Source organism: Spea bombifrons, chromosome 2, assembly GCF_027358695.1.
Source record: "Spea bombifrons isolate aSpeBom1 chromosome 2, aSpeBom1.2.pri, whole genome shotgun sequence".
In the NCBI taxonomy this organism is placed as follows: Eukaryota; Metazoa; Chordata; class Amphibia; order Anura; family Pelobatidae; genus Spea; species Spea bombifrons.
Genome location: NC_071088.1, coordinates 56,935,530 through 56,956,630, shown reverse-complemented (window position 1 = coordinate 56,956,630; position 21,101 = coordinate 56,935,530). Strand labels below are relative to the sequence as shown.

Sequence of the window (21,101 nt, the reverse complement as noted above, 5' to 3'; positions counted from 1 at the left end):
TGTTGATTAAATAGGGCCTTGATATAGAATCCTTTGGTTGATCTTCCAAACACAAATCCTCTTGAGGAGTAGTTGGGCCGGTCGGGTTGATACCGCTAATCTTATTGTGCATATCCTGCACCTGGAAATACAATGCAAGTCTCACTTTGGCTCTCATGGTATAAAGGTCCAACAGCTCCCCCTTCTTCAACACAATCCTATGTAGGCCCTTAATTTCTGATATATCTCAAGGGATAAGCAGACTCTATAATTACTTTCTCAGATGGGTCAGAATTGGACTGCAAACCAATCATGGACATGAACAAGTCCCACAGAGCAAAGGATTGAATTCATGCCCCATGCTGCCATTTGGTTATCCAAAGTATCACCTGTCTGGACACAGCTAAAGAGAGTGCCCCTCAATTTGTACCCATATTAAATTACTACTGCAAGTGTAGTGTTTTCTTACTAATTCTATGTAAGGACCCGGGTCCATGGTCAGACAGCTACCAGGACCCAGAGCGCCCAAAGATGGAGTTCAGGAGTTATTGCGCAGTAGCGGAGATGGACAGGGCCTGATGCAGGGCAACCGCACTCTCCAGGGTGTTGAGCGCCTAGGGTTGTACAGCCACGTACCAGCGCCCTGACATATCAGTGGATGTTATCCAGTTCCAAACACAGCAATAACCTGCATGCACCCTAGAGCAGGTATGAGACATAACTGAACATAGAAATGGGCAGGATGCTGCAGTCTGGGAGTAGGGAAGCAAAGCAGAGTACAGGAGAAACATAGCAAGCAAGGGGGACAGAGTAAGGAGCAGGGAGACCCAGCAAGAAACATAACCAGACAAGACATACATGGTACAGGGCACTACATGGAACAAGACAAGGAATACTCAAGGTCAGACATGAACAAGACAGGACACCCCTCTACCGGGGATACAAGACAGGACATCACAGACTGACACACAAATACAGGAACTAGCCTAGGACTATATGATAACTATTGGAGATTCCGTCACATCTTATGGCCATAGTATGCTTAGCCCACCACTACGCCAAAGTACTCCAATGACGGTGGGTCCTAATGCTAAAACCTGCCTAAAGAGGTACTAAACATGAAACCCAAACACATATTAGAGAGACATACCTGCAGACTAGTACAAACAGAACACACAGGTGGGGCACACCTTATAAAGGAAACAGAGCAAACACAAAGAGCAAGACTGGAATGAAGGAATCAGAGGTACAGGACAGAGCATAGGGAAATCCAGGAACGGATTACTGCAAAGGGAGAACTATAGCAAGGACTAGGGAAGCAGTAGCAAGGATTAGGGAAGCTGTAGCAAGGACTAGGGAAGCTGTAGCAAGGACTAGGGAAGCTGTAGCAAGACAGGGAAACTAAAGACATGCAGCTCTGCAGCCCAGATCGGGCCTGACATACTATGTTTCTTGGTATTCAAAATAGAGCAAGTTACTAATCGCTAAAGGGAAACTAGCTCTGATTATGGGACCACCACTGGCAGAGACCAAAAGCAGCAGAGGAGCTTGGGAAGCAATGACATATTGCAAGCTGACAGCTTAACCATCCATGATATAAATAATTTTGATCATTAAACATTAACTTTGAGACGTTTTTGGTATCGCACCATTAAAAAGTATGGGGCCCATTACTGATCCCTGAGGTACTCCACTATTAACAAGGGCTTCTTTTGAATATACCGTATTCTTTGGCTTGAGTAAAAATGTTTAAAGGGTTTACAACATACTCCTGGAAATTGATCAGGACCCAGGGCCTTATTCTTAAATAAGTTCATCCCCTCTAGCTCTTTTTTAATTATCAGACGATTCAATTTTTCCAAATCTACTTCAAACACAGTGGGATCTTTGCGGTTGCTTCAAAATTGTTTATAAATCCCTGGGAGTCCCCCTGGGGGTGGGGTTGTCTTTCTTACATATAGAGAGGAACAATAATCAGCAAATAATCTAACTATTTCCCTAGGATCTAAGGTTATTGTGCTGTCTGATTTCTGTATAGCCATTATATCATATAAATTTACAGCTTCCTGAAGGTATGTTAAGCTCTATCCACTAGCCCCAGATCAGATAATGTTTAAACTGATGTTGTATCTTAAGTGGTCCAAAGGATGTCCGTGGACAGGACCTGTCAAATTCTCCACCAGGATTAGCCTAACCTGCCTCCGTGTAAATAGCTTATCTGCTACCAACAAGAAAAATGATGCTTGCTTGTCATTGGGGGCATAAATACCGTATTACGCAAGTCAACTTCCACTTCTTGTATCATTCCAGTAAGAATCGGCTTCTGTACAGTCTACCTCCATAGCCAGTCTGTTCAAATAAATACCCCCTTTTTCTGGTCTTCTCTGTAGCATGAAAATATTGCCTCTCTCAATCTTTAGGAATGGTCTCATTCTTACAATGTGGCTCTGGTGGTAGAACACTGTCTGCTCCCTCTATGTATTTCTGCTGGGATTTAAGACCCCTCATGTTGTACCTTATTACCTTAATGGTTGTTTCACAGGCATCCAAGCACACGACACAAGGGCCAAAATAGATAACCAAAAAAAACAGAGCAATAACATGTATAGAGTGACATAAGGATGGTCATTATAACCATCCACAATATTTTCATCTATTTCATCTATGCCTTCTATTTTTTATAGGATAAATATTGCACGGTACATATCACATTTTCCAAACTGCATTTTTTTCAAACTTGGTTTAATTGGCCAATAACTGCAATAGTGGTCACAGATATCAAAACACCACACCATATGTTGCTAAGAAGTAGACTTCCCAGGGTATTTTACTAGGCCCCTGCAGGCGACTAATAGACTCACTCGCACGGCCCTTTAACTCCTGACAGCGCAACTTGGCCTGGGTTAAAGGTCCGTACGAGCAACTCTTACATAGTTACATAGTTCATAAGGTTGAAAAAAGACCTAAGTCCATCAAGTTCAACCCTTCTACCTAACCTTTCTATTCTTGATCCAAAAGAAGGCAAAAAAACCCTAATTAAGCTACTTCGAATTCTGCCATCAGGGGAAAAAATTCCTTCTTGACTCCAAGAGGCAATCGGATTTCTCCTTGGATCAAGAAGCTCTAAAATATTAATATTATTCTATTTATATCCCTGTATATCGTGCCTTTCTAAGAAAATATCGAGGCCCCATTTGAAGGTATCTAATGTATTGGATAACACTACCTCCCTTGGAAGTGAATTCCATACCTTAATTGTCCTCACTGTGAAGAATCCCTTCCTTTGTCGTCTATGAAACCTGCGTTCTTCCAGTCTCAGAGGGTGACCTCTTGTTCTTTGTATATTTCTGTTAATGAACAGGTCACTGAAGAGCTCTTTATATTGGCCCTGCATATATTTATATAATGTTCTCATATCCCCTCTGAGACGCAGTTTTTCCAGTGTATATAATTTTAACTTTTTTAGTCTCTCTTCATAACTAGTATCTCCCAATCCCCTTATTAATTTCGTAGCCCTCCTTTGCACTTTTTCTAATTCCATAATGTCCTTTTTAAGGACGGGTGCCCAGAATTGTACCGCATATTCAAAGTGAGGTCTTACCAACGACCTGTACAGAGGCAAGATGATATCCTCCTCCCTTGAATCAAAACCTCTTTTTATGCATGCCAAAACCTTATTGGCCCTCGCAGCTGCTTGCTGGCATAGCGCAGTGTTGTCAAGTCTGTTGTCAACCGTTATTCCTAAATCCTTCTCACTGGTAATTTCCCCCAAGGATATTCCATTTAAAGAATAGGTTGCATTTTTATTATTTTTACCATAATGCATAACTTTGCATTTCTCTATATTGAACCTCATCTGCCACTTGCACGCCCAGTCCCCAACTCTGTCTAGATCTTCCTGCAATGAAGAAACATCAAGATTAGTCTGAATTACCCGGCCTAATTTTGTGTCATCAGCAAAAACTGTGACATGGCTCTTAATGCAGCTTGGGAGATCATTTATAAATAAATTAAAAAGAAGAGGACCGAGGACAGACCCCGGAGGCACTCCACTTAATTCCTGTGTACAGGCTGAGAAACATCCATTCACAACAACCCTCTGCATTCTATCTTTTAGCCAATTTCTAATCCACATACAGACATTTGCCCCTAAGCCTATCTCTGTTAATTTATAGAGTAGCCTTTTATGCGGAACCGTATCAAACGCCTTGGCAAAGTCCAGATAAATCACATCTACAGCCAACCCCAGGTCTATATTTTTACTAACTTCTTCATAGAATGCTAATAGGTTGGTTTGACAAGACCGGTCTTTCACAAATCCATGTTGACTTCTACTCTATTGGTCGTTCGTACGGACATTTAATTCTTAGAGCCAAGTTGCGGCACCAGGATTTTAAAAGTCTGCACGAACGACTCTATTGGTCGCCAGCAGGGGGCTCATCTGCCATCAACCAATGGCAAAGGAGCTCCCTGCCGGCGACCAATAAAGTCGCTCGTACAGACCTTTAGCTCTTGGAGCGGGGAGACCAATGGCCTCCCCAGGCCAAGTTCCCCATCAGGAGTTAAAGGGCCATGTGACCAGGGCCGGCCCTACAATGGAGCCGACTGGGGCCGCCCCAAGCGCTTTTTTTTTTAAGCGGAGGAGAGAGAGGGGCGCCGAGTGGTTTTCACTTACCCGCTCGGCGCCCCTCTCTCTCTCCTCCGCGGCGAGTCTCCCTGTTCGGTCTCGGTGCCGGCTTGTAATGCTGAGCGCCGGAAGTGGAGTCAATTTACAGCGCTCTGCATTACAAGCCGGCACCGTGGCAGAGCAGGGAGACTCGCCGCAGGACTGTTTAAACGTAAGTACGTTTAAACGGGGGGGGGTGTAAGGGTAGATAATGGCATCGGCGAAGTTTAAAATGCCGCATCGGCGAAGTTTAAAATGCGGCGGCATTTTAAACTTCGCCTCAGGCGGCATTAAGTCTTGGGCCGGCCCTGCATGTGACCGACTCTATTGGTTACCTGTAGGGGCCCTAACACCGACCAACATAGTCGTTCTTATGGCCCTAACTCCTGACGAAGACGAACACGAAGAGTTGGTCGTGCCCAAGTCTAGTTTCAATCTGCATTATGTAGATTGCTTTCTTATACTACTTGTTTATTTTCCTTATGATGAGGTATGCCTGCAAAAGCTGATCGGCCAAATCATCTCCCTCCATATGCCTGTTGTAGGCCTTAATGCAGACTGGCATCCTACAGACCTGTGCTTTGCCCTCAACAGAAACAGGCACTGTGGCATCATCATGGGTGGTGCTTAACATGTAATTTACTGGCAAAAGTTCTTGGCGCTTAGCTAAGGATGCCCCAATTTCTAATTTGGTATGCTGAAGCTGTAGTGGGAGGCCTCTTCTATTTTGCCTTATGGTACCACAAGCCACAGTATCCATGCAAGACAGCAACTTGAACAAAGGGACCTTTGTAGATGTTGTCTTGTTTATTACCCTTCAGTACCCTTTGTTCATTAAGGGGCATAAAAGGTCCCAGACAATTTTTTTCACTTGTGCCAAGAGGGTCTGGGCAACCTGGTGGATCAAGCTGGACATCTTTCACCTCATATACCTGGAATGTGTGTAACCACTACCACTCTCACACAATTTGTAAAATGTAACCTCCTAACGGGAGTGTTTAGTGGGGATGTGTTGTTTGAATCCTAACTGGATATTACATTTTCAGTAGTGACTTGTGCATTCAGATTTGTAAGAATTACAAAGCCTTGAAAACAAGGCCAGACCCCTTACGAATCAGATGAAAATGAAGCAAAAAGCTCAGAATTTTCGTCCGAAATTTGTGGGTCCACATCCAGTCACACTCTCGGGGAAGACATCACCACAGCGCCACCATTTTGGCGGAAGCTGCGGGTTATGTCTGCGGAAATGCAGACAAAGAAATAAGATTCTAGATTAAGTATTGAAGATAGAACAGAGAAGAGAGGGAGAGTCATTTGATACATGTGAGTTTATCGAGGCAGAGGTTCTACATCAGTTGTCTAAGGTAAAGACAAATAACTCGATGGGGCCTAATGGGATACACCCCAAGTTATTAAAAGAGCTTGGTGGTGTACTTGCAAAACCGTTAACGGATTTATTTAACTAATCATTGGTAACGGGAGTCGTCCCAGGATTAGCGAATGTTGTGCCCATTCACAAGAATCGGGCAACTACAGGCCAGTAAGTCTTACATCTGTAGTGGGGAAATTAATGGATGTTAAAGGATAGGATTGTTGAACATCTGAAGTCACATGGGTTTCAAGATCAAAAACAACATGAGTTTACCTCAGGAAGATCATGCCAAACTAATCTTATTGATTTTTTTGATTGGGTGACTAAATTAATTGATCATTGTAGTGCAGTAGACATTGCATATCCGGATTTCAATAAGGCCTTTGACATAAAAGACTTATCAATAAATTGCAATCTCTGAGTTTAGATCCCAATATTGTTGAATGGATTAAGGACAGGCTGAGTGACAGAAAACAGCGTATATTCAGAGCAAGGTCTTGTTACCAATGGGATACCTCAGGGATCTGTACTGGGACCCATTCTCTTTAATATTTTTATTAGTGATATTGCAGAAAGTCTTGATGGAGAGGTATGTCTTTTTCCTGATGACACAAACAACAGGGTATATATTCCTGGAGGGATAAACCAGATTGCAAATTATTTCGGTAAACTGAAAAAATGGTCAGAGCTGTGGCAACTGGCATTTAATGTGCATAAATGCAAAGTAATGCATCTAGAGTATAAAAACCCAAGGACAGAGTGAGGAAAAGGGATTTAGGGGTAATTATTTCTTGAGGATTTAAAGGTAGGTAGACAATGCAATAGAGCAGCAGGAAATGCTAGCAGAATTATATTTGGAGAGGTATTAGCAGTAGAAAGAGGGAAGTGCTCATGCCGTTGTACAGAGCACTGGTGAGACCTCACTTGGAGTATTGTGTACAGTACTGGAGACCATATCTCCAGAAGGATATAGATATGTTGGAGAAAGTTCAGAGAAGGGCTACAAAATGGTTCATGGATTACAGGATACAATTTACCAGGAAAGGTTAAAGGATTTTAACATATATAGCCTGGAAGAACGACGTGATAGGAGGGAAATGATAGAAATATTTAAAGGTAATCATCACGATAAAGGAAGAGAGTTTATTTAAAAGGAGAAATAGTACCACAACAAAAGCACAAAGTCTTAAGCTAGAGGGGCAAAGGTTTAAAGGTAACATCAGGAAATATTACTTTACGGAAAGGGTAGTGGATGCATGGAATAGCCTTCGAGCAGAAGTGGTAGATGTTAATACAGTGAAGACATTTAAGCAAGCATGGGATAGGCATAAAGCTTACAAACACATACATACATACATATACACTGCCCTTACATCTCTTACCTCTTCCTCCATCCTTCTTCCTCCAGTCTCCATCCTGTATCCTGCATCCTGTCACTTCAGGCCTCGCTTTACTGCTCCCTCATCACTTCGTGCCGGCTATTGCTGCAGAGCGCAGGGATGACGTCATATCCCCACACTCAGCATTATTTGCCGGCACGTAGTGATTAGGGAGCAGTAAAGCGAGGTCTGAAGTGACAGATCTCGCACTCCCTAATGTTGAGCCAACTAGAGGGAGATTGCGATCTCCTAGGTAGTCTGCAGGCTGCAGCTGCTGTGAGCCCCCCCCCCGCAGCTGCACCTGAGGTAAGTATGGCTCTCGCTTCGCCCTTCCTCTGCCCCTGCAAGGTGGGACAGAGGAAGGGATAGGTGGGACAGAGGGACATAGACCCAAAGGGAGGTTACGTGCTCACCGCACTCAAGATTTCCACAGGACGGATGGAACAGAAGTGATGTAACAGACTGAAATTTGGCACCAAAACCGTCCTCTGTTTAAGCACTCAGAAACCCTTGGACTTTGCCTTCAGATGGTTGTGCCTATGTCATAGGACCTATTCCTCAGTATGCGTTCTACTTGATTTCCCGTTGCTTGTTTATTTGTTGTTTATGATCTCTGGTACCCTGAGGCTGGCTAGTTCCACAACATTTCTACTCTCTGGAACCCTGACCTTGACTAGTCTAACCTTGAGCCTATGTCTTGCAGTCCTGCTTGATACCGTTGTGTCTTCTCCGTGCGTGACAGTATCAGAAGGCCATCATGAGTCCTGAATCAGTGGGAAAACAAGGGTCCTGCGAGGCTCATCTGGATGAAATGGATCACTGGTTGCATCAATTCACTTAAGCCCTCCAGACTCTGCTGCAGAGTACTTATCCTGTCCAACATACACCCCAGCCTATGGTGGCTCCTACACCTAAACCTGCACCGGTAGCCTCAGCTTCAGGTTAACTAAATCTCCCTTAACGTTATGGTGGTGATCCTGCAGCATGTCGAGGTTTCCCGAATCAATGCGAAATACATTTTGAACTGTCTCCATATTAGTCATGACACTCCTTATTAACAAGGACTTGGCATGGGGTTCTCCACTCTGGGAGAGAAACACCTCAGCTGTCCAGTCCTACTCTGAGTTTGTGGCTGCCTTACGCTCTGTCTTTGATGTTACAGGAAGGAGGACCACTGCATCATCCTTATTATTCACCATTTGCCAGGGTTCCTGTCAGCTTCTGGAATATGCCATAGAGTGCTGTACCCTGATGCCAGAGGTGAAATGGACTAATGAGGCATTGGTCCCTGCCTTTCTGAATTAACTCTGTGATACCCTGAAGGATGAGATCACAGCCAGAGATTAACCTACAGAGCTTGACAGTGTGATTGTGTATGTGTCATAAATTGATCTACACCTTTGCGATTGACTTGCAGAGGGAGAGTCAAGGACTTTGTGACAGGGAAAGATGACCCAATATATGTCTTGCCCCACAATTCACTCCTTCAACCGCTTCTTCTGACCCTACAGAGGAGCCAAAGCAGTTGGGAGCGGCCAGACTAACCGAACATGAGACGACGAGAGGGACTGTGTATGTACCGAGGTCTCTCTGGTCTCCTTCTCAAGACCTGTCCCAGGAGGTCGGGAGAACGCCCGGACCTAGGTAGGCTAGGGGGACCTGCTATAGGTGTGTTGGACTCTTCCTCCTAAACACTGTTCACCCACAAGACTGTTCCTGTGTGTCTGGTCTGGTCCATGGGGTCCATCATAACTAATGTCTTCCTTGATTTCTGGAGCCACTAGTAATTTTTTTAGACTCTGTTTTCTGCAACCAACAACAAATTCCCACTTTTCCCAAACCTTGTATCTGTTGAAGCCATTGACTTTGTCCTGAAAAAATTACCCTCACCACATCACAGCTTACGCCCACTGTCGGATTAGTTCACAGGGAGCAACTGCAATTTATCATGATCTGTTCTCCCTTCATTCCCCTCATCCTGGGGTTCCAGTGGTTACAGTCCCACAACTCAACTGAAGACTGGAGTACCAGACAGATTGTTGCCTGGAGCAATTCCTGTGATGCTCATTGCCTCAAGCTGGTGAGACACGCCTCGCTAATTTTGACCTCACCAGCTACTTCCCTTCTGGTAAGGTTTCACAAGAAAATGCGCAGAAAAACTACTTCCCACAGGCATTAAAATTGCCCTATTGACTTACTCCCAGGGACCATACCACCCAGAGAGCGGGTCTACCCACTGCCCATCCCAGACAAAGAAGTTGTACATTGAGGAGACTCTCAGACGGGTTTTAGCCGTTGATCAACGTCATCCGCCGGAGCACGGGTTTTTTCTGTTCATAAAAAGGATGGAGCGTTGCACCCTTGCATTTATGCCAAAACTGGAAAAATGTGCTTTTGAGGTCTGGAAGGTCACATTCTTAGGATACGTCATAACCCCGGTGGGTTTTGAGAGGGATCCTTCCAAGGTGCAACCATCAAGGACTGGCCTCATCCTGTGGGCCTAAAACCCCTTCAACATTTTTTGGGGTTTACTAATTATTAAAGACATTGTGTTCACAACTACTCTGTGATAGCTGCTCCTTTAACGGCCTTAACAAAAAAGGGAGACGTCTCTGCTTTTACTCGGCTCAAGAATAAGTTTATTACCGCTCCTGTATTGACACATCTGGATCCACAATTGCCGTTTGTCTGAGAGGTTGACGCATCAGAGTCCGGGGTTGGAGCAGTTATCTCTCAAAGTGCCTTGTACAGTGGTACACTGCATCCTTGTAGTTATTTTTCAAGGAAATTTACTCCTGCAGAAAGAAACTAAGACCTCGGGAACAACGAGTTTCTTGCCGTCATCCTTGCCCTGGAGGAATGGCAGCATCTTCTGGAGGGCATTCCAGTTCCTTTGTTGATTCTGAAGTATCACAAGAATCTCCAGTATATCAAATCTACCAAATGCCTCAATCCTCGGAAGGCCAGGTGGGCTGGAGGTCTGGAAATGGGACAGACCTAACTACATGCAGCCACAAGCACGAGTGCACTGAGAATGATAGGAGTACCACACATAATCCAGAAGTTCAGGAAGCTGGAGGGAGACGTAGTCCAAAAACACAATCCAAATCAGGGAGCCGGATATAAGAAGGGTCAAACTAACGAGTCAGGTCAGGAAGCCAGAGATGAGTCCAGGAGTAAGCCAAGTCAGGGTACCAGAAAAGCAGCAGAGTCCAAAGCAATCCGAATCAGCAACCAGGAACACAGATATTGCAGGATATAGGAAGCAGTGTATATCTGAGCACTGGAGGAGAGGAAGCGGCAGACCTATATAGGCAGCAGCAAGCCTTGTTAACTGGGGATCCAATACAGCCATGTCTGTATTGTCATGGCAACAAGACTGACTATAGGGTGCATTTGAACTAGAGCATGCGTCTATGCACCCGACAGATACGTGCACACATGTGCATACCACACACCGAGGAGAGAGACAGGTATGGACTATGCTATGGACTATGGCTGATAAATACCTCAAGCAATAATTACAACAACCATCAGGAAGACTGGGTTGACCTCTAACACTTCTTGGAATTCGCATGCAACAACTCTGTGCAAGAATCCACCGGAGTCTCCTCCTCCTCCTCCAAACTTTTCCTAGGGCTATATTTGCTTTTACAGTTCCGGCTCTGGAAGAGAGGCTTAACACCATCAATTCCACTTGGGCGTCAGCCCAAACAACTTTAAAATAAGCTACCAGACGTCAATAATTACAGGCGAATAAGAGGCACAAATCAGCTTCCACTACAGAGGGAGGAGGATATATCCATTCAAAACCAGTTTCAAATAATTGGCCACTCTCACTCACTGACAATTTATTTACAATATATATAGAGAGAGCAGGGGCATCCAACGTGTGGGCCGCAAGCCAAATGTGTCCGCCAGACCACATTCAAAGCGGCTGTCGTGCGTCTGTAAGACCACCTCCGGGCAACCGCTTTGAACACGTGGCGTTCGAGGGGGCGGGCTCACAGAAGGTGTTCCTTGTGGCAAGGAGAGGGTCATCACATCGGAGGAGAGCATAAAAAAATTATAAAACAAAAATTACCAAAAAAATAGCTAGGGGTTATAAGCAGACCCATATTCAAGGGGGGCAGGTGGCTGGGTTATGGCATTACAAAATAAATATAAACAGGGGTGTGTGGCTGGGGGGTAATACACATGGCAGTGGGGGTATCAATAGACAAGAAGGTGGTTGGGCATCACATTAACCAATACAAAAGAGGTGGGGGCATCAATACACAAGGCAGGGGGTTGGCTGGGGCATCCCATCAATCAATACACAAGGGTGTGGGGGCATAAATGCACAAAGGGGGGTAATACACAAGCTTATGGGGGGGACATTAATCAATAGTAGAGGGGACCTACTATGTGTATGCGTTTGGGTGTCGGTGTGGCAGAGCCTGTCCTGGTGTGTATGGGTGTTGGTGTGGCAGAGCCTGTCTTAGTGTGTGTGTGTCTGGGTGTCGGTGTGGCAGAGCCTCTCCTGGTGTGTGTGTTTGGGTGCCGGTGTGGCAGAGCCTGTTCTGGTGTGTGTGTGTCTGGGTGTCTGTGTGGCAGAGCCTGTCCTTGTGTGTGTGTTTGGGTGTCGGCGTGGTAGAGCCTGTCCTGGTGTGTGTTTTTGGGGGTCGATGTGGCAGAGTCTGTCCTGTGTGTGTTTTTGGGGGTCGGTGTGGCAGAGCCCCTCCTGGTGCGTGTGGTTGGGTGTCGGTGTGGCAGAGCCTGTTCTTGTGTATGTGTGTTTGGGTGTCGGTGTGGCAGAGCCTATCCTGGTGTGTGTGTTTGGATGTCGGTGTGGCAGAGCCTGTCCTGGTGTGTGTGTGTTTGGGTGCCGGTGTGGTAGAGCCTTTTCCTGGTGTGTGTGTGTCTGGGTGTCGGTGTGGCAGAGCCTGTCCTGGTGTGTGTGTGTTTGGGTGTCGGTGTGGCAGAGCTTTTCTTGGTGTATGTGTTTGGGCGTCGGTGTGGCAGACCCTATCTTGGTGTGTGTGTCTGGGTGTCGGTGTGGCAGAGCCTGTTCTGGTGTGTGTGTCTGGGTGTCGGTGTGGCAGAGCCTGTTCTGGTGTGTGTGTGTTTGGATGTCAGCGTGGCAGAGCCTGTCCTGGTGTGTGTGTTTGGGTGTCGGTGTGGCAGATCCTTTCCTGGTGTGTATTTGGTTGTCTGTTTCCTGCCACTTTACTTACTGCAGGAATAAATAAAACTATTTAATTTTTACTTATTCAGAGATAAAATGCCCTCCTGAGTTTGTAGTCACTTCAGAGGACAAAACTTTCTTGGCCCAGAAATCAGTGAGAGGAAAAGTAAAGGTTTTGTGTAATTTAAGTTTCAATCTGCATATTTTATTAAAAAGGATTAGTGGCACTAAATTGTGGCTTCAGGCATCCCGTGTATGATGACTTTTTTAATGTACTGATTACTCCCAATCCCATCACATAAAATTCTATCCAATAATATCTGCCGAGCTCTGATGTCATCTTTATGCAGTATACATGGATGCCGATGAGTTAAGATTCTGTCTGTTTTACTTATTTCCATAAAATGGCCACCAACATCCTCAGCATTAGGCTCGTGACCCTCTTAATCCGGCCCTGATCTACTCTACCATCTTAAATCCAGCCTGTACCTACAGTGTGCCCCAGCCTTGTACAGTTTTATTTGGCTAAACTTGTTTTAAATGGTTTGTGGACTGACTTTGTTTTACTGTTTAAGTAATTTAGTATTGATAGAATGACATATACAAGTTGATCAAAAAAACTTTTCCACTGCTTTTTTCATTATCGCCAAATTAACCCTGTATTAATATGCGTTATAAAGCTAAAATGCCATATTTTCTCTCAGTGAAAAATTAGTGCAGCCCACGCACACATACATTTCTGATGAAGTGGCCCACTGCAGAAAAAACTTGGACACCCCTGATATATATATAGAGAGAGAAGAAAGAATGAGAAAAATATTTAAGAGAAAACATAAGAGAGTAGGCAAGGAGGGAGGAAGAAAGAGAAGGCAGCCTTTCTATGTAGGACCCTTAAGCTATTAACCTTATCTGCACATTCTTATAAAGCTTTGTGGTGCTTTTTAGCAGGTTGGAGAAACATACTTTTCAACCAGATAGTTATGAAAATATTGTTTAGTCAGTGCCCTAAGTGGGAGTTTTTGTTTTTTTTCTGTTTTGTTTGTATGAAAAAAGCACTACTCAATAAATGTGCTTGCATTCTGTTGTGTTTACTGACCTTCTTGGTGATCCTGTAAAGGTGAAGTTTATAATACATCTTGTACATAATTATTAACAAAATCTTAACAGTGACTTTCCTATTAAAAATTGTTAGTAAACAGAAAGGTGAAGTTAGTGTCACACTTATTAGTGCCGTTTACAGAATCTACCATGTGTGCACACGTACATAATGGCCAAGGAGCAAAGTACCATTTGGGTACCAGTCCTACAAATTCCTTAAATAAAACCTAGCCATTATATGTTTCAGAACTACAACTATCATTGTACCAACTACTTACTTATCTATGTCCCTTCCCTTTGATACAGGAGGTTTTGAATCATGTGCTCCAAGACATTGAGATATTTATCGGGAAGTTGAATAATGGACAGAAGAAAAAAAAAGGTGAGGTAAAAACTGAACATTTTTATGTATGGTGAATTAAAGACTGGACAGTTACATGGTTCATAAGGTTGAAAAAGACCTAAGTCCATCAAGTTCAACCCTTCTACCTAAGCTTCCTATTCTTGATCCAAAAGAAGGCAAAAAAAACCCTAATTAAGCTACTTTAAATTCTGCCATCAGGGGAAAAAAATACTTCTTGACTCCAAGAGGCAATCAGATTTCTCCCTGGATCAAGAAGCTCTAAAATATTAATGTTATTCTATTTTGGTAGAGCAGTTACCCATTTGCTTTTTGGAATAAATCTCAAATGAAACCATGGTCACTATTTCCCAAGTGTTCTCTTACTTTAATGTTTGAGATAAGTTCCTCATTGTTAGTTATTACCAGATCTAGACAGGCATCCATTCTGGTTGGGGTCTCTACTAAATGCGACATAAATTGGTCATTAAGCAGGTTCAGAAACTTGCTGCCCTTAGTGGAACAAGTTCCACTATTCCAGTCTATATCTGGGTAATTAAAATCTCCCACGATCAAAACTTCATTTCTATTTGCAGCCTTTTCAATTTGAAATAGCAGCTGATCTTCCCCCTCATTGCTAATGTTGGGTGGCTTGTACCATACACCCACAAGTAGTGTGTGACTCTTTCTACTATCTAGGTTAATCTCTACCCACAGCGTCTCCACATTACTACTGTCATCATGCACATCTTCCTTAATACTGGGCTTAAGTTTAGAGTTTGCATATAAACAAATCCCTCCCCCTTTTCTATTTACTCTGTCCCTTCTAAAAAGTGAATATCCTTGTAAGTTTACTGACCAGTCATGTGTATCATCCCACCACGTTTCCGTGATACCAATCAAGTCATATTGTTCATTACTTACCAATATTTCCAGCTCACCCATTTTGTTTGCCAAGCTTCTCGCATTTGCTAAAAGACATTTAAGGTTACTACCCATTTCTGGTGTAATAGTTGACAAATAATTCTTGACAGCAGGTTTTGTACAATGCAACACCATATTGTCTGTGCTAACCCCCCCCCCAGTGCTCTCACCCCCTTTTCCCATAGCTAGACCCCCTACCGAGTCTACTCTAGCTAGCACTTCATTTCTATCTGTATCTCCCCCCCCAGAACCTAGTTTAAAAGATCCTCAATTCCCCTAGCCATCCTCTCCCCTAGCACTGCAGCCCCCTCCTCATTGAGGTGCAGTCCATCCCTGCTGTAGAGTCTGTAGCCGACTGCAACGTCTGCCCAGTTCTCCAAAATCCCAAATCCCTCTTTCTTACACCACGCTCTTAGCCACGCATTGATCTCCCTAAGCGCGTGGTACTGGTAATATTCCGGAGAACATTACCTTGGAGGTCCTTTGCCTAAGTTTCTGACCTAGTGCCCTAAACTCATTTTTAAGGACCCCCCACCTGCCCTTAACTTTGTCGTTTGTACCAACAGATTGATAAATACTTAATTTTCTGCTTATTTAGGTTACTGCGTTCAGTCCGGTCAGGGGTGTAACTAGAAACCACAGGGCCCTGGCGCAAAAATAGCCGTGATAGCCGTGAGAGACACGGGCCTGTTGCAGCTGTGACCGCTGTAGTTAGGCCACTGAGTACAGTTAAACCCATAGAAAATAGGTAGCTGGCAATGTGAGCTTAGATGGCCATAAATTCTCTGACTGAAGGTAAGTCCTGAGAGCTCCTAGGTATGGATACTAGTCTGACACATCTTTATTGTGCAGTTTACACCATCCATGCTGAACACAAATCATGTTTGATGCATTTCCCTTCCTTCTTCTGTTTTCTTTTCTGCAGGAAAAGGTACACTTTCAGAAGCAGAATTTATAGAATGTTTGCAGAAGATAAAATATGCCTTTAATTTACTGGTAAGTAATAAACCCACACAAAAGATATGCATCCTTCATCAATTCAATTACTTAATACATTCTGCTAGGTAAGTGGCATTCTGGTAATGCCAGTAGCGTACCTGGCAACGGCCCCAGGTGCCACTCATCAAGGGTGTGCCACCACGCCGGCACCCCTCCGAGCAGGCTCGGTTGGGGAGATCAAGGATCTCCCTCTAGCTGGCTTAAAGTCAATCAAAGGAGCAGGAAGTCTGTTAATGCAGACCTCCAATCCTGCTCCCTTGCGATGTGCGCGGCAACTGATGCTGTGTGTCGGGATTTGACGTCATATCTGAAGCCGCACCCACCACCTTCCGCGCTCGCTGCACTGGAAGGACAGGACACAGAAAAAGAAGAGCAAAGAGGAGGAGGTAAAGTGACAGTAACAGAAAAAAGGTAGAAAAACATTGTGAGAGTGGATTAGTAAGTGTGTGAGAGTTATGGGTGTTATGCTGTAGTTTATGCTGAATGTTTGTGAATGTGTGTGTGTGTGTGATAGCAGGGATGTGTAAGTGCGGGGGGGTAGCAAGGCATAGGGAGGCTGAAATCACATTCCTATCATGCCCAGGTTCCAGCCTGTATTGGCTGCCTGGGCATGATACGAGTATGATTGCTGTTAACAATTATATATATATTGTTTTTGATTTTTTTGTCCAATATTAATAAATGTATATGATTGCTAACAGCAGTCACACTCCTATCATGGTAAGTCAGCCAGTACATGCAAGTACACTCCAGGGACTTCTTTAAATAACTACTCGAGAAACTCCAGTTACTCGAGAAACTCCAGTTTTCCAATCAACGTTTCAGTCTATTTATTGTAGACTTTCATCAGGACAGGATGTCCTGATGAAAGTCAATTTGTTATGTAAGTCAATTTGTTATGTTACATACTACTTGTTATGTCCTGTCTACCCATTGTACAGCGCTACAGAATTTGATGGCGCTATATAAAACAATAAATAATAATAATAATAGCATTTTTTCACACCTACCTAAAATTTTTACACAGTACTATAACCAACACTCACATGCTCATGCTAACACACACTTTCACATACACACTTATGCTAACACACGTGTGTATACATGCACACTTATGCTAACACACATAAACACTCATGCTAACACATACATTCAGGCTAACACACACTTTTAAACATACGCATGCCAACACATTTACACATAAACACACATGTACACATACACACTCAAGCTTACACATATACACCCAAGCTAACACACACATACACATTCACTCTAACATTGATTTCCTACCTAATTCCCTTGCCTTTTCTCTCTGCCCTTCCTTCTTTCTACCTTCCCTCCCTCCCTTTACCTTCTCAGAGCCTTCTTTTTAGCTTCTTCCCTGAGTTTGTATATAACATGCCTAACACTTTGAAGAAGCAAAATACAGACAAAAAAGCAGAAAACTCGAGCGTGCATACTATTCACCTACCCCCAAGTCAATATTTTGTGAAGCCACCTTTTGCAGCAATTACAGCAGCAAGTCTCAGGTTACCTCTCTATAAGCTTGGCACATCTAGCTAAGATCCCTTTATTCTCTTAAACGGTATTGCTGTTAATGCCTAATGTCGAGGCATTAAGCAACCGTATGCTTCCTCCCCTGGGTGTCAACACGGAGGCGACCGCTGTATTTAAAAGAGCTTAACTGGTCTTGCTGAAATGTCTCTATAGCAAGGCATTCAGCCAGAATGCACTGGGACCGCTCCAGAGAGATTTTGCCTCTCGCAAGATGGCAGCTCCCATTAAATAATAAACAGGTTTCCAAGAGAAAAATAATTATACAGTGATGTCACCATCAGAGGAACCATCCAGTTCCAAAAAATGTCCAAAAATATAGAAAATAAAAAAATTAAAGTTTATTTTTATGAGCAACTGCTAAAATTAATGCTGCATCTTTCCGACGGGGTACACCTGTCAAAACGTGCTTCCCACGATCCGAGCCCGCCTTTCAACGCTGGACAGGTCTAGCGCTGATAAGATGGGGTGGGACCGTAGATCCAATGGAGCCACGCTGTAGCCAGGCCATAGTTCCATAGCAAGGGCTGGGTAAACACCGGTCCTAAAGATAGAACTGGGGTTCCCAAACGAGCTCCCTCTCCTTAAAGCAATTGTTGCCCGACAAGGGGCATCTGTAGTGACACAGTCTCATTTATTGGCGGGTATCGCTGCAGGTCCTAGCCGCCGCATAGTTCCATGACTTTTGCGGCTAGGTCCTGGTCAGGCACAGGAAATGATGATCCGCTGGGTGATCGCTGTTTTGTTCCACTGAGTAAAATGGAACTTTTTCATCTAAAAATTTTTGCAGTAGCAAATGTTTTTATTCCATTATGTTTGATGTATTTAATTTATTAGGGCCTTCTAACACTTTTGCTTTCTGCCATTTTAATACAAATAATGGGATAAAAATAATGTTTTTTGTATGGCAAATATGTTTAAGGGGTGCATGTGGGCCCTGATAAAGTCTGTTTAAATGATGGTTTTCTTTGGATAAGCTTTTGCTGTTGTCAGCAAAGTACATAAAGTGGAGAAGGGACAGTCTCTCTCAAAAAGGTCTTTGCCCACAAAGAGCTTAATAAAGCAAGATAAAACTACTAAATATACTTAAATATAATTATTCCCTAGACACGCAAACCAGGAATAACCCTAACTGTAATTATATATATCAAGACTGTTTGATTAATTAAACAGAATTATGCACTTATTATTATTAACTAAATGAAAGTGCAGCTTAGCCCCAGATAGTGTTGGACTTGGCATAGGGAATGCTGTTGCTGGCTTCCAGACACAACAGGCAGACCATCAAGAGTGTACCAGAGGGATTTCCATGCATGTGACCATTCGAGGAGCACTTGCATGTTGCCTAGTGCAGTGTTTGCAAAGATTGCCTTGTTTAGCATCGAGAGAGGGAGACTGAGCAGTTACTGCAATTGTGAGGCATATAAGGTGTTCCCAAAATCAGGGCAATACTTATATATTTGATATAATATTATATATATTTTGGTCAATGCCTTTAAAAAGGGCTGGATGCTTTTTTAACCAAGAAGAATATACATCAATATAAATGTGAATATGGGCATGGTTAATTATATCTTGTTGATCCGGTGAATGGAGTCTAGTCAAAGTTAATACTTTTTATGTAGCTATCAACGCCAATATACCAATATCTATTTTTTCTTATTTGGATGCTGTAAGAAATAAAAAAAAATTGTACGGTTTCCCTTTTTATTGGAAATCAACCTAATGTAAGTTTTGCCTTCTTCTGGATTAACAGCAGGGTTGAACTTCATGGAGTTGCATCTTGTTTTCAACCATAATTATTGTTACTATAGTGCTGGCATCTAATGGTGAAAGTGTGCTTGTAACATTTTGTTCTTTTCATCACTTAGATGGAAAAAAGACCATGATTGATCACCATAGGTCCAGGCCATTTATACCCTGGAAAAGAACACTAATAATATTACACATCAACATGCTTTGCTAAAAAACACATTAACTTGCACATTACATCAAGGCACCTCAAATACATTTAGAATGTTAGTGAGCACATGACATAGACCATTTATGCTTTGAATAACCTCAGCAATTTGAAATTTACACTAGCTTTTAACTTTTTCATTTTTATTTTCAAAGTGAGTGACATAAAGTTTCACCTTTGATTTATTATCACTGTCTCTTTGTGCCACTTTAGTATGTGCTCTACTGGATTTTACACTCTATTACCTGAGGCAGGTAGTTTTGCACTCCATCACTTGAAGCAGCTTTGGTGCCACTTTAATATTGGCAGCTATTAGCTAAACGATGCTACAGGTGGAAGCAGTTATTATTAGTTATTGTGTGGACCAAAGATTTATATTGCAACATAATATTAAACGAAATGTAAACTGCAGTTACATGACTCCAACACCATTATCTGTTGGAAGAGCCGATGGATACAGAGCCATGCCATCTTTTTCATGTTTTACGCTGTCCAGGAAAAGGATGCTCAGTAAAAAGTGGTAGTGCATTTTTCCATTTCACAGATTTAAATGGAAAACTTCAGGAGTGTGCAATAGGCTCCGTAATACACTCAGATGAATGGCCTGCTTACAGTGATTTAAATGAAGGAAGTTTCCGTCAATTCACTAGGAAAACGATGTGACCCAAGAACAGGAGCTTACACCCAGTCCATTAAGCAATCTTGTCTCAAAGCGAAAACTAACATTTTAAGGGAAACGCAAGATGTAAGTCAACAATACTTGACGCTTCAGCATCTTCCTGTTCTTCATCTTCTACCTTCTGTCTTTCATCTTCTATTTTTGTCCGCATCTTCACGGACATAACCTGGAGATGATGATAGAACGTAGAAGTGATCAGCAGTAGCAGAAATGTTCTGCAGAGAAGACAGGGAAACATTTAGAAAGCGTGAGAGAGTGAACAAGAATGAGAGTGTGAGGCAGTAAGTAAATGAGAGTGAATGTGTGCATCAGGAAAGGAATTTCATTCCCAGATTCAAAATGTGACCACAAATTTTGTCTGAACCGAAATGGCAGGGAACGTTGTTTGTTGCACGAAAATGAATTGGCCAAATACAAACTGTCCACAGATTGTTTTTGGCCCATTTGCACGTCTAGTTATTAAATAAATAGGGTGTGTCATCAGCTTTATTGTGGACAGAACGTCACACCCCTGCATGGGGTCACAGCATTTTATTTGGTGTCAATGTGGCTGTATGTTTCATCACATGTGAGTGAATGTGTCAGCTATATGAAACCCTAACAATAAAGGTGTGTAGCACAGTAGTATTATACTTTTTTCAGGAGATGAATTGGAGTAATTAGTCTCAAGCTATGTCATCCAAAATCCTATTGATATAAACCATTCCTAAGTGTTTCAATAGAACCCTTTCAATGTTTGACTATTAGTTTTACATGAACATTCACAAATATGCAGAGAAGGGTTGGGCTGACTTCTGACGTAATGTGACCCATGTCAAGCTCCCACCTTTGGGGCCCTGTGATGGTGTGTATGAGTTTCCCTGAATAAAGAGTTAACTGCTTGCAGTGACCAAAGTAGGGGGGACAATTATAAAATGGTACATATACACTATATATATATATATATATATGCGTTAGAGGTGCATTTTTAACTACATAATA

General features: G+C 43.0%; 1 protein-coding gene across 3 annotated transcripts in view; it reads left to right on the top strand.

Moving 5' to 3' along the window:
* Window positions 1-21,101, top strand: part of EPS8L3 (EPS8 like 3) — a 98,379-nt gene that overhangs the window by 36,293 nt on the left and 40,985 nt on the right. For all 3 annotated transcript variants that reach the window (XM_053454303.1, XM_053454304.1, XM_053454302.1), the window contains exons 10-11: window positions 13,968-14,043; window positions 15,851-15,921. In XM_053454303.1, coding sequence (XP_053310278.1) covers window positions 13,968-14,043; window positions 15,851-15,921 — 147 coding nt within the window. The remainder of the gene's footprint in view (window positions 1-13,967; window positions 14,044-15,850; window positions 15,922-21,101) is intronic.